The sequence below is a fragment of the Oncorhynchus mykiss genome, chromosome 26 (genome assembly GCF_013265735.2).
Source record: "Oncorhynchus mykiss isolate Arlee chromosome 26, USDA_OmykA_1.1, whole genome shotgun sequence".
Lineage (NCBI taxonomy): Eukaryota > Metazoa > Chordata > Actinopteri > Salmoniformes > Salmonidae > Oncorhynchus > Oncorhynchus mykiss.
In genome coordinates this window covers 29,735,943-29,748,449 of record NC_048590.1, presented here as the reverse complement: position 1 = coordinate 29,748,449, position 12,507 = coordinate 29,735,943, and the positions used below count along the sequence as shown (strand labels likewise).

The following is a 12,507-nucleotide window of genomic DNA, read 5'->3' as shown; positions in this document are numbered from 1 at the left end:
AGGCTATACCATGTGTTATGCCATTAGCGAGAGGAGCGCTGGAAAACAGCCCAATACTGCCAAAAGACAAACAAGGTCCCATGAGAGGATAGGACACTTGATGAAGGGTTAACACACCAGCTCACCATTCATCTTGCTATACTATTTCCCTCATCTGTTTTAGCTTTAGGTTCATATTTTCCTCAGATTGTTCGTCAGTAGGATAACTTACAATAGGAACACACAGTACTGACAGACTAGCGGTGTGTACACAGGTCATCATTTGACAGTCATAGGTTGATTAGTCCTGGGTTTTGAGTTATAAAGAAGACAAAAATGGTTAAAACTATGAACTCAAAGTATGGTTTATTTAGTACACAAAATATCCTGTGAATTCCGATGGCATTACATGTAGGGCATTAAACATTGCCCCTGCACAAAGAGACTAACAGGGAAACCTCCAACCTCTCCTTCCTTTGTGACTGACAGACAGGCCTGCCAGTGTGGATGAAACTTCTATATAAGAACATTTCAAACGTAAATGGGGTTACGTGTTATCAATACCAACACTAAAAACCATAACGACAAACCAAACTCTGCTTAAGGCATTAAACATATTTTCACACTTCACATTGGTACAGTGAAGGTATCATCCTTCCCTTTCAAGAAACACAGCCTTTTCTTTCTGCTGGCTTGGCTTCTGTTACGGATATGGACGTAGAAGCAGGCAGTTACTCGTTATTGTTGAGCTCCTGCTTGGGGGAATCTGCCTCTGCTTCACTCGTACTCCCTCTACTTTCTCTAGCTGTATTTTTGGGGCCTGTATTTGGTCTGGACCTCCGGTTGCTTGGACCTGGCCTCCTTCCTCCCCTCTGGCTCTTGGCCAGCTCAGCCTGCAGGTCGTGGCCGTTCAGGGAGAGCCCCTCCAGGGCGGCCAGGGCCTGGTCTGCAGCCTGGGGGTCTAAGTAGTCCAGGAAGGCCCGGTGCTGAGCACCCTGCCACGTGAGACGGATGGGGGCTGCCTCCCTCTCCCGGAGAGCAGTCTTCAGCTCGCTGACACGCAGCCCGGCAGGGATGCCCCCCAGGTACACTGTGGTCACGGTCAAGGGGGGCCTGCGCTCACGGGGTTCGCCACCTTCCTCCCTGCCCTCTTGCCTGACCCCATCCCTGTCCCCCTCTCTTCCCCTCCCCCTGGCCCCCTCCCGGCCTCCTCCTCTGCCTCTCCCCCTACTTCCATCTCTGCCCCCCTCACGGAAGCCCCCATTGCGGAATCCCCTGACCCTCCTACCGCCCTCTCTGCCTCCCTCCTGACCTCCCTCCCCATCACCATCCCTACCCCCCTCTCTGTCCCCCTCCCTCCTCACTCTTGGTGGGCGTCGTCTGGGTTTCTGCTCAGTCTCCTCCCTGGACTCCCCGTTGGGGTCCCTCTCAGAGTCCTCTTGGGTGTTCCGTCTAGGCCTGCGCCTGGGCTCACGCCGGGGTCTATCACCCTCTGACCTGGGCTCTCTGTCCCTCCGGGGATCCCTCCTGGCCCTCTCCCTGGGCTGCGGGGGAGGGTGGGTCCCCAGGGTCACGTCCTTCGATTGCTCCTCCTCCAAGGCCCGGAGCTTCTTCAGCACGGGGATCTTCTCCAGCATCTCAGCGTTCAGCTGCAGGTATACAACAGGACAGGCTCAGGACCGCAAAGGTCATTTCACAGCAGGGCTGCTCAAGGTCAGCAAAGGCACTGGGTTTAGGGCAGCCCAGCTCTGGGTCATGCCAAGAAGAATGGAGTTTAGTAAAGTGATGGGGTATAAACACAATCAAGAAAGCTGATGTTTGGTGCCTGCTCATGCTGTTCTAGGTGACCATGCAAATGTTCAGAGCATGCTAGATAGATGAACTACACCAAAACCCATGCATGACTAGACTACTCGACAAACCTCAAAGGGCACAACAACCAACACAACAATACTCCATAACAACACATCCATGCTTACAGTACATGAATGCAGAGGACACAGACTGACAGTCTTCAGGAGTGCTGATAACCTCTCTGACTGCATCATCTTTATTGTGGGGGGATATTCCACTTCCCTAGTAAGCTATATAAAGACAGCTCTCTGATTTCCCAGGGCAGAGCGTGTCTGGTAAGGCTGTGATGGCAGCTGCGCCTGTACAGGATATAATGGTCTATTGTTTTTACCTTGGCCCCGGTGCCCTCTCTTTAACTGGGCCCTACACAGCCAGGCTGGCCCGGTGGAGAGGCCTTTGATGATCAGACATGGCCTTCCTGTCTACGAGGTCAGCGTGGGTCCTCAGGACGGGCATGGCTGTCTTAAGGGACCCCAGAGGTAGCACGTGTGTGTGTGCGCATGTGTGTATAATGGGTATACTTCTACGGGAAGGTGAGCAAACAAAGCTCAAGCAACACGGTTTGAGGTGCAGCCAAAAGTCACTGGAAAACTACAGAAGACGGGCGCAACTTTAGCCTCACTTTGAAAGCTGTTTTCTAGCTCAAATCATTGAGGTTTCAGCCACTCAGCAACATACAGCAACTAATAGCAGTCGTATGAGTAAAACCAGCAGCTGTAGCTAGCAACAGTAGTTCGAACAACTGCATAGGCAATGGAATGAATCATATTGAGCGACAGTAAACTGGGTGAGATTTAGTGTTGTACCTTAGTCCAGATGATGCCCTGGGGCTTGGGGCGTTGGCAGTCTGTCTTGATGACTCTGGTCGGGGTGAGGATGTAGTCCACAGTGATGTCATGGCTCTCAATCAGATCCTCTGGGATGTCAACAACCTGCAGAAATACAGACATCAAGCACAGATACACATTGCAAAATAATAGGAATCTGGAGCATGAAGCACCACTTATTCAGGTTAAGACCAAACACAGTGTGTGACTTCATGTTGTGGGATAACAGGCTAACCTGGCAGTCATGGACGATGGTAACCACCACAGTGGATTCCGTCACAGCCCCCATGCAGAGCATCATGGCATACTCCATGTCAGCAAAGCCCTCTCCTTTACCTATCCGGTAACCTGAGGAGAAAGGAGAGATGAGATTAATCCTAACAGTGTGGGTGTTGGTGCTGAGCCGGAACTTTCCTGGACCAGGGTAGGTGTCCACTGCCCATAGAGTTCTCTCTGCGGGCTCTCACCTTTCTCAGACACGGCCACAGAGCCAACCACCAGAAGATCCACCTGAACCTTGGAATCCAGACCCACAGGGACACTGAACTCCTTCACTCCCTGGTGAAGAAACAAAGAAAAGAAAGAAGAAAAAAGTGAGAACAGGTGCACCAGATCACAAGAAACATTGGATTCAAACATTTTACGTTTAAAACCCGACACTCCAACTAGTCTTGGAACAAAGCATTTGGTCTTCTATGGTGGATTCACCAAGTTGTACAGAGTGACAGCATGTTTATGGGGATAATGCATGGGAAGTGGTGAATAAAGGATGTAAAGTGAGATATTGAATCCATGTGCACTGGGGCTGGATGGAGTGGGATAGGTAGTGTGGCGTCGGGGTGGGTGTTGGGTGAGAAGTAGTGTGAGCGATTAGTGCTTTTTGAGGTTGGTTCAGTTTATTACTACAAAATTACCACCATTTTGGATTTAGGTTTTGATAATTAAAAAACAAACATGAAATGCCCTATGCATTATGTGCGTTGAATTCTGTAACAGAATACAACTAATAAAAGTCCCATGGTGTTAGTGACTGCTTATCACTTATTAACCAGCAGTTCACATGACTTTAATTAAAATGTTTCAGTTGTGTATATTATATTCGATGACTTTATTATTTCATTCCAAGTCATCCTCTCATCGCCATAGAGCTGCTGCCTATATCACTATCTCAGTAGGTCTTCAAAGTCAATAAAGCACCAAGCAACTGCTCTCTATGTATCCCCTCTTGATCGCACCGTTCGGGCTGGATCTGATTCATCTCTAGAGAAACTACAACATCGCACCGTTCGGGCTGGATCTGATTCATCTCTAGAGAAACTACAACATCGCACAGTTCGGGCTGGATCTGATTCATCTCTAGAGAAACTACAACATCGCACAGTTCGGGCTGGATCTGATTCATCTCTAGAGAAACTACAACATCGCACAGTTCGGGCTGGATCTGATTCATCTCTAGAGAAACTACAACATCGCACCGTTCGGGCTGGATCTGATTCATCTCTAGAGAAACTACAACATCGCACCGTTCGGGCTGGATCTGATTCATCTCTAGAGAAACTACAACATCGCACAGTTCGGGCTGGATCTGATTCATCTCTAGAGAAACTACAACATCGCACAGTTCGGGCTGGATCTGATTCATCTCTAGAGAAACTACAACATCGCACAGTTCGGGCTGGATCTGATTCATCTCTAGAGAAACTACAACATCGCACAGTTCGGGCTGGATCTGATTCATCTCTAGAGAAACTACAACATCGCACCGTTCGGGCTGGATCTGATTCATCTCTAGAGAAACTACAACATCGCACCGTTCGGGCTGGATCTGATTCATCTCTAGAGAAACTACAACATCGCACAGTTCGGGCTGGATCTGATTCATCTCTAGAGAAACTACAACATCGCACAGTTCGGGCTGGATCTGATTCATCTCTAGAGAAACTACAACATCGCACAGTTCGGGCTGGATCTGATTCATCTCTAGAGAAACTACAACATCGCACCGTTCGGGCTGGATCTGATTCATCTCTTGAGAAACTACAGCGCAATGAGCTCACAGAAAAAAACTAAAAACTAAATGGAATTCAAATAATTTAACTGAAGTCAATTAGTTGTTTATAAAAACAAAAAAAGAACTGACATTTCATTTAATTACTCAGCACTAGTGAGAAGGGACTGACTCGCCTGCGAGGTGGAGCACACTCTCAGTTCTTCTTTGCTTGCTCCCTCAGGCGGGACAATCTTATTGAAGAGTCCTGTGCGAAGGCGAGGGGTCGGCACCAGCAGGGTTTTCCTCGCCTGGAAGCCAGAGGCCAGAGTTTAGTAAGATAAAATAATATAACCATAGACAGATGAGTAAAGGGCATCTAATACAAATAACCAAATTCCAGCACTCCATGGTTATGATCTGGTGATGAGACAACACTACTGAACCAATGGCCCAGGCTCATGGTGGCCTGTGACCCAGGGCTACCTGCAGCACGGCCAGCCTCGCCCCCTCCAGCGGCTTGTCAGGGTCCACCTTCACCTCGTCAGTCTCATTGAATACCTGCAGCTCCAACACCTTGGCGCAGGCAGTGTGGGCACCCTGGGGGCAGAGAGGGGGAGAGGGGGTAAGGAGAGAGGATGTGAGTGCACACTTACATCCAGGGTGATGTAGCGTGCCTGCTGCTGGGGTCGGTCTGGGTTCACTTTGACCGTCTGGCTGGACTTGAACTCCTGCAGGGCTGAGAGACGGTCACAGGCTGGGACCGCACCCTGACCGTATAGACAACCACATACAGCAAGACAAGCACCCACACCCACACAAAGGACAAAGGGTTCAAAAGCATGTGTGTGCCACTGTTAACCTATTTTGACCAGTAGACTTGACTAAAATAGAGATTTTTAAACAGGTCAAAGACAAAGGAACTAGGATAGCTACTAGCTTACAATATGACATATCTAATAAGGTAGTTAGGCTAGCTATAGCCTGAAGAACCCAAGTTTAATTGCATAGAATTCTACTTTGGCAGAAATGAGCATTTGGATCAGGAAAGCTTCCTCTCACAACTCTAAATACCAGTTGTCTGTCTGGTTGGTCCTTTTCAGGTAGGAATGTGTGACAAAACATCTACAGAGTAACAGTATCAACCTGACCTTCCGTGTGCTAGTCGTCTGTATGTTGTTTGTATTTTCAATACTGATGCAATTTGCACGTGACAAAACACGTGTACAAAATGGCAGAGCGTAACCAACGAAAAACACTTACAGATAGTTGTGAGAAAACGTGCTTGAGTTGACTGAAGGTATGGCAAATAGGTCTGGCGGCACAACCGATCAGCAAACATACTGAACATTTAGAAATGATGTGACTAAACAGCATTAAAAGGAGGAACTATACTATGAAACAAAAGAATGATAGTAAAAAGCTTTGAAGCACCTTAAACGAAAATTGGGGCAGAAAGGTACGGCTCCATCCTTCATTGAATCAGATGGCTCATTCATCACAAAACCCACTGATATTGCCAACTTTTTTTTTCCAGTGACAAGATTAGCAAATGCTTCACATCCAAGTACAACTGACCAAATTATGAAAGACAAGCATTGGCGCCAGAAGAAATGGCAGCAGTTTTACTGGCGCCCAACCAATTGTGCTATGATGTGTTTTTTTGCGTTATTTGTAACTTATTTTGTACATAATGTTTCTGCAACCGTATCTTACGGCAGAAAAGAGCTTCTGGATATCAGGACAGCGATCACTCACCTCGGATTAGACAAAGAGCTTCTGGATATCAGGAGAGCGATCACTCACCTCGGATTAGACAAAGAGTTTCTGGATATCAGGACAGCGATCACTCACCTCGGATTAGACAAAGATCTTCTGGATATCAGGACAGCGATCACTCACCTCGGATTAGACTTAGAGCTTCTGGATATCAGGACAGCGATCACTCACCTCGGATTAGACTAAGAGCTTCTGGATATCAGGACAGCGATCACTCACCTCGGATTAGACTAAGAGCTTCTGGATATCAGGACAGCGATCACTCACCTCGGAATAGACTAAGAGCTTCTGGATATCAGGACAGCGATCACTCACCTCGGATTAGACAAAGAGCTTCTGGATATCAGGACAGCGATCACTCACCTCGGATTAGACAAAGAGCTTCTGGATATCAGGACAGCGATCACTCACCTCGGATTAGACAAAGAGCTAGTAGTAGTTAACTAGTGATTATGATTGATTGTTTTTTATAAGATAAGTTTAATGCTAGCTAGCAACTTACCTTGGATTACTGCATTCGCGTAACAGGCAGTCTCCTTGTGGAGTGCAACGAGAGAGAGGCAGGTCGTTATTGCGTTGGACTAGTTAACTGTAAGGTTGCAAGATTGGATCCCCCGAGCTGACATGGTGAAAATCTGTTGTCCTGCCCCTGAATGAGGCAGTTAACCCACCGTTCCTAGGCCGCCATTGAAAATAAGAATGTGTTAACGGACTTGCCTAGTTAAATAAAGGTATATATAAAAAATACAAAAATAAAAATAAAATAGGCATCCAAAAATACAGATTTCCGATTGTGGTGAAAACTTGAAATCGGCCCTAATTAATCGGCCATTCCGATTAATCGGTCGACCTCTAATCTCTATTGCACTCCACACTGCCCTTTCCCACCTGGACAAAAGGAACACTTACGTGAGAATGCTATTCATTGACGACAGCTCAGCGTTCAACACCATAGTACCCTCAAAGCTCATCACTAAGCTAAGGATCCTGGGACAAAACACCCCCCTCTGCAACTGGATCCTGGACTTCCTGACGGGTCGCCCCCATGTGGTGAGGGTAGGTAGCAACACATCTGTCACGCTGATCCTCAACACTGGCCCTCCCCAGGGGTGCGTGCTCAGTCCCCTCCTCTACTCCCTGTTCACCCACGACTGCATGGCCAGGCACGACTCCAACACTATCATTAAGTTTGCAGACGACACAACAGTGGTAGGCCTGATCACCGACAATGACAAGAAAGCCAAAAGGGAGGAAGTCAGAGACCTGGCCAGGTGGTGCCAGAATAACAACCTATCCCTCAACGTAACCAAGATTTAGGAGATTATTGTGGACTACGGGAAAAGGAGGACCGAGCACGCCCCCATTCTCATCAACGGGGCAGTAGTGGAGCAGGTTGAGAGCTTTAAGTTCCTTGGTGTCCACATCAACAACAAACTAGACTGATCCAAACACACCAAGACAGTCGTGAAGAGGGCACGACAAAGCCTATTCCCCCTAGGGAAACAAAAAAGATTTGGCATGGGTCCTGAGATCCTCAAAAAGTTCTACATCTGCAACACAGAGGGCAGATGGTTGCATCACTGCCTGGTACGGCAACTGCTCGGCCTCTGACCGCAAGGCACTACAGAGGGTAGTGTGTACGGCCCAGTACATCACTGGGGCTAAGCTGCCTGCCATCCAGGACCACTACACCAGGCGGTGTCAGAGGAAGGCCCTAAAAATGTTCAAAGACCCCAGCCACCCCAGTCATAGACTGTTCTCTCTACGACCGCATGGCAAGCAGTACCGGAGTGCCAAGTCTATGACAAAAAGTCTTCTCAACAGTTTTTACCCCCAAGCCATAAGACTCCTGAACAGGTATGGTTACCCGGACTATTTGCATTGTGTGCCTCGCCTCCCCCAACCCCTCTTTTTACGCTGCTGCTACAAAAAGTATTTAGTCAGCCACCAATTGTGCAAGTTCTCCCACTTAAAAAGATGAGGCCTGTAATTTTCATCATAGCATAGGTGCACTTCAACTATGACAGACAAAATGAGAAGAAAAAAAATCCAGAAAATCACATTGTAGGATTTTTAATGAATTTATTTGCAAATTATGGTAGAAAATAAGTATTTGGTCAATAACAAAAGTTTCTCAATACTTTGTTACATACCCTTTGTTGGCAATGACAGAGGTCAAACGTTTTCCGTAAGTCTTCACAAGGTTCTCACACACTGTTGCTGCTATTTTGGCCTATTCCTCCATGCAGATCTCCTCTAGAGCAGTGATGTTTTGGGGCTGTTGCTGGGCAACACAGACTTTCAACTCCCTCCAAAGATTTTCTATGGGGTTGAGATCTGGAGACTGACTAGGCCACTCCAGGACCTTGAAATGCTTTGTACAAAGCTACTCCTTCGTTGCCCGGGCGGTGTGTTTGGGATCATTGTCATGTTGAAAGACCCAGCCACGTTTCATCTTCAATGCCCTTGCTGATGGCTGATTGCTGATGGCTGATTGCTGATGTATTTAAGAGCAATTGGAGGCCACGGAAGGAGAGTTGTATGGCATTGAAGCTTGCCTGGAGGGTTGTTAACACAGTGTCCAAAGAAGGGCCGGAAGTATACAGAATGGTGTCGTCTGCGTAGAGGTGGATCAGAGACTCACCAGCAGCAAGAGCGACCTCATTGATGTATACAGAGAAGAGAGTCGGTCCAAGAATTGAACCCTGTGGCACCCCCATAGAGACTGCCAGAGGTCCGGACAACAGACCCTCCGATTTGACACACTGAACTCTATCAGAGAAGTAGTTGGTGAACCAGGCGAGGCAATCATTTGAGAAACCAAGGCTTTGAGGTTGTGGACAGGTGTCTTTTACACTGATAACAAGTTCAAAACAGGTGCCATTAATACAGGTAATGAGTGGAGGACAGAGGAGCCTCTTAAAGAAGTAGTTACAGGTCTGTGAGAGCCAGAAATCTTGCTTGTTTGTAGGTGACCAAATACTTATTTTCCACTATAATTTGCAAATAAATTCATTAAAAACCCTACAATGTGATTTTCTGGATTTCCCCCCCCCCCCCCCCCCCCCCCATTTTGCCTTTCATAGTTGAAGTGTACCTATGATGAAAATTACAGGCCTCTCATCTTTTTAAGTGGGAGAACTTGCACAATTGGTGGCTGACTAAATACTTTTTTGCCCCACTGTATGCATAGTCACTTTAACTATACATTCATGTACATACTTCCTCAATTGGGCCGACCAACCAGTGCTCCCGCACATTGGCTAACCGGGCTATCTGCATTGTGTCCCACCACCGCCTCTTTTAGGCTACTGCTACTCTCTGTTCATCATATATGCATAGTCACTTTAACCATATCTACATGTACCTCGTACCTCAAATCAGCCCGACATTCAACAAGCACAGCACTTACACAAATGACGGATGACTGGCTGAGAAAAATTGATGCTAAAAATATTATGGGGGCTGTTTTGTTAGACTTCAGTGCAGCTTTTGATATTATCGATCACTCTGCTGCTAGAAAAACATATGTGTATATACACCTCAGCTACTACAGCGACTGAAATGACTGCAACACTTAAAGAGCTGTGGAAAGTTTCAGAATGGGTAGCAAGGAATAAGTTAGTCCTAAATATTTCAAAAACTAAAAGCATTGTATTTGGGACAAATCATTCAGTAAACCCTAAACCTCATCTATATCTTGTAATGAATAATATGGAAATTGAGCAGGTTGAGTTGACTAAACTGCTTGAAGTAACCCTTGATTGTAAGCGGTCATGGTCAAAACATGTTGCTACAACAGTTGCTAAAATTCTTAACAACGCTATCAAAAAGGCATGTCCTACAGGCCCTAATTTTGTCGCCCCTGGACTACTGCGCAGTCATGTGGTCAGGTGACAATAACATGCATGTCAATCTCTCCTGGCTCAAAGTGGAGGAGAGATTGGCTTCATCACTACTTATAAGTATTGACAAGCTGAATGCACAGAGCTGTCTGTTTAAACTACTAGCACAGAGCTCGGACACCCATGCATACCCCACAAGACATGCCACCAGAAGTCTCGTCACAGTCCCCAAGTCCAGAACAGACTATGGGAGGCGCACAGTACTACATAGAGCCATGACTACATGAAACTCCATTCCACATTAGGTAACTGATGCAAGCAGCAGAATCAGATTTTAAAAAACATAAAAATACCCTTTATGAAACAGCGGGTACTGTGAAGAGACTCACAAGTACAGACAAGCATACACACACAAATGCTAGCACACGCACTCGACACACACATACATTGTAATATGGTTGTATGGTGGTATTATACATTTTGTATTGTAGATATGTAGTGGTGTAATAATTTTATATAAAACCCTCTTAGGCCTCACCCCTTCATCTGAGATATCTACTGTAGCCCTCATCCTCCACCTGTTCTGCCAGTCACATTCTGTTAAATGCCCCCGAAACACACACATCCCTGGGTTGCTCGTATTTTCAGTTCGCTGCAATTAGCGAATGGAACGAGCTGCAAACACTCAAACTGGACAGTTATCTCGATCTCTTCATTCAAAGACTTAATCATGGACACTCTTACTGGCAGTTATGGCTGCTTTGTGTGATGTATTGTTGTCTCTACCTTCTTGCCTTTTGTGCTGTTGTCTGTGCCCAATAATGTGTGTATCATGTTTTGTGCTGCTACCTACCATGTGTTGCTACCATGCTGTGTTGTCATGTGTTGCTGGCTTGCTATGTGGACAAGCCAGCAACACATCTCTTTAGGTCTCTCTTTATGTAGTGTTGTCTCTTGTCTTGATGTGTGTTTTGTCCTATAATTTATTTTGAATTGCAGCCCCCATCCCCACAGGATACCTTTTGCCTTTTGGTAGGCCATCATTATAAATAAGAACTTGTTCTTAACTGACTTGCCTAGTTTTAAAAATAATGTATTGTTTTATCTTTTGTTTTGTGTGAGATGTAAGTGTCTTAATGTGTTTGGACCCCAGGAAGAGTAACTGCTGCCTTGGCAGAGGCTAATGGGGATCCCTAATAAATACCAATGCATTCGGTTGCATTCGGCTATTGTTAACATATTGTGCAAAAAGTCGGGTAAACAACACTGTCCTGTTGATACCTGATCTCAACCTCCTACAGCCAAAAGGAACAACAGCATGTACAACCGGTAAAGTGTAAATATTATTTTCTTCAACATTGTCTTGTAGAGACTACGGAGTCTTTTTTACAGCTACTTTCAGACTGGTGTCATGGAGTAACCATGGTAGCAGTCTGATGTTTAGGTAAGGCTAGTTAGAGACATTTATTAGTGCAGACCAATGGCTGTGGAGAGCGCACAATGAACATTTTACAATACTTTTCAAAATGGCTATATGGGACCTTACCAGCAGCACATGCAAAATACAAATTGAAACTACCGACAAGAGGGTTCAAACCTATTTTGACAAATACTAAGCGGGTTAGCTTTAGGAATAATTCAATCAAATTGCAGTACACGGAACCTCCAGAAATGCCCTACCTTAAAATTGGGGATTCTGTTGTGCACAGGCCTTGGAAAGTTTGCAAGATTCTTAGCTTCAATGTAATCCCAAACTTTCTCTCGGATGTCCCATTTCGTGGCCCCTAAACAGAAAACAATTCACATGCTTGATGAAATGACCGTTTTGAAGAAAGGGTAATGTAAATCGCAACTTCATAACGGCAACGGCTAGGCTACCATCCATTGGCATGCGTTAGCATTAGTGACTTTACACTAAACACGCAGCAATCATTTACCGGGATTAATCGTAATAACGGCCTCCATTGTCCTATAGTCGAAGATGCAGAAAATTGTCACAATTTCACTGACGATTAGTCAAACTATCACAAAGTGACCACAGATTGATTTGCGCACGTGGGAGTTCTGTAACATTGTAGCAACAGCTGCTTGTCAGGGATGTTTTTTTTCTGTATGGTAGCTCGGAAAGGCCAAACCTTACACCGTCAAAAGCAAACATGGGATGCATTCATTAGCCGATTGTTACAAAACATTTAACGCAAGCAACCGTAACTAACGGGGAATGACATTCCTAAAT

General features: G+C 46.0%; 1 protein-coding gene across 2 annotated transcripts; it reads right to left on the bottom strand.

The window, feature by feature from the left end:
- Positions 1 to 319: 319 nt before the first annotated feature.
- Positions 320 to 12,405, bottom strand: LOC110506606 (methenyltetrahydrofolate synthase domain-containing protein). 2 transcript variants are annotated; one of them, XM_036963292.1, is made up of 8 exons: positions 12,209 to 12,405; positions 11,952 to 12,055; positions 5,304 to 5,417; positions 4,845 to 4,958; positions 3,128 to 3,218; positions 2,896 to 3,008; positions 2,640 to 2,765; positions 320 to 1,628 (listed from the first exon to the last, which is right to left on the bottom strand). In XM_036963292.1, exons 1-8 carry the CDS (start codon positions 12,234 to 12,236, stop codon positions 711 to 713), a joined length of 1,608 nt encoding a protein of 535 aa, XP_036819187.1. In that variant the 5' UTR covers positions 12,237 to 12,405; the 3' UTR covers positions 320 to 710. The 2 variants fall into 2 exon arrangements, with proteins under 2 accessions (XP_036819187.1, XP_021442018.2); XM_021586343.2 differs by lacking the exon at positions 5,304 to 5,417 and adding an exon at positions 5,134 to 5,247 and having other exon boundaries at positions 12,209 to 12,404.
- Positions 12,406 to 12,507: the final 102 nt, after the last annotated feature.

Bases quoted from the DNA above. Each gene is read 5' to 3' on its own strand.
- LOC110506606 (XM_036963292.1), bottom strand. From the start codon at position 12,236: ATGGAGGCCGTTATTACGATTAATCCCG. The intron at 12,056-12,208 runs GTAAATGATTGC...TTTTCTGTTTAG, and splicing joins CGTTATTACGATTAATCCCG to GGGCCACGAAATGGGACATC. The intron at 3,219-4,844 runs GCGAGTCAGTCC...TTTCTTCACCAG, and splicing joins GAGTGTGCTCCACCTCGCAG to GGAGTGAAGGAGTTCAGTGT.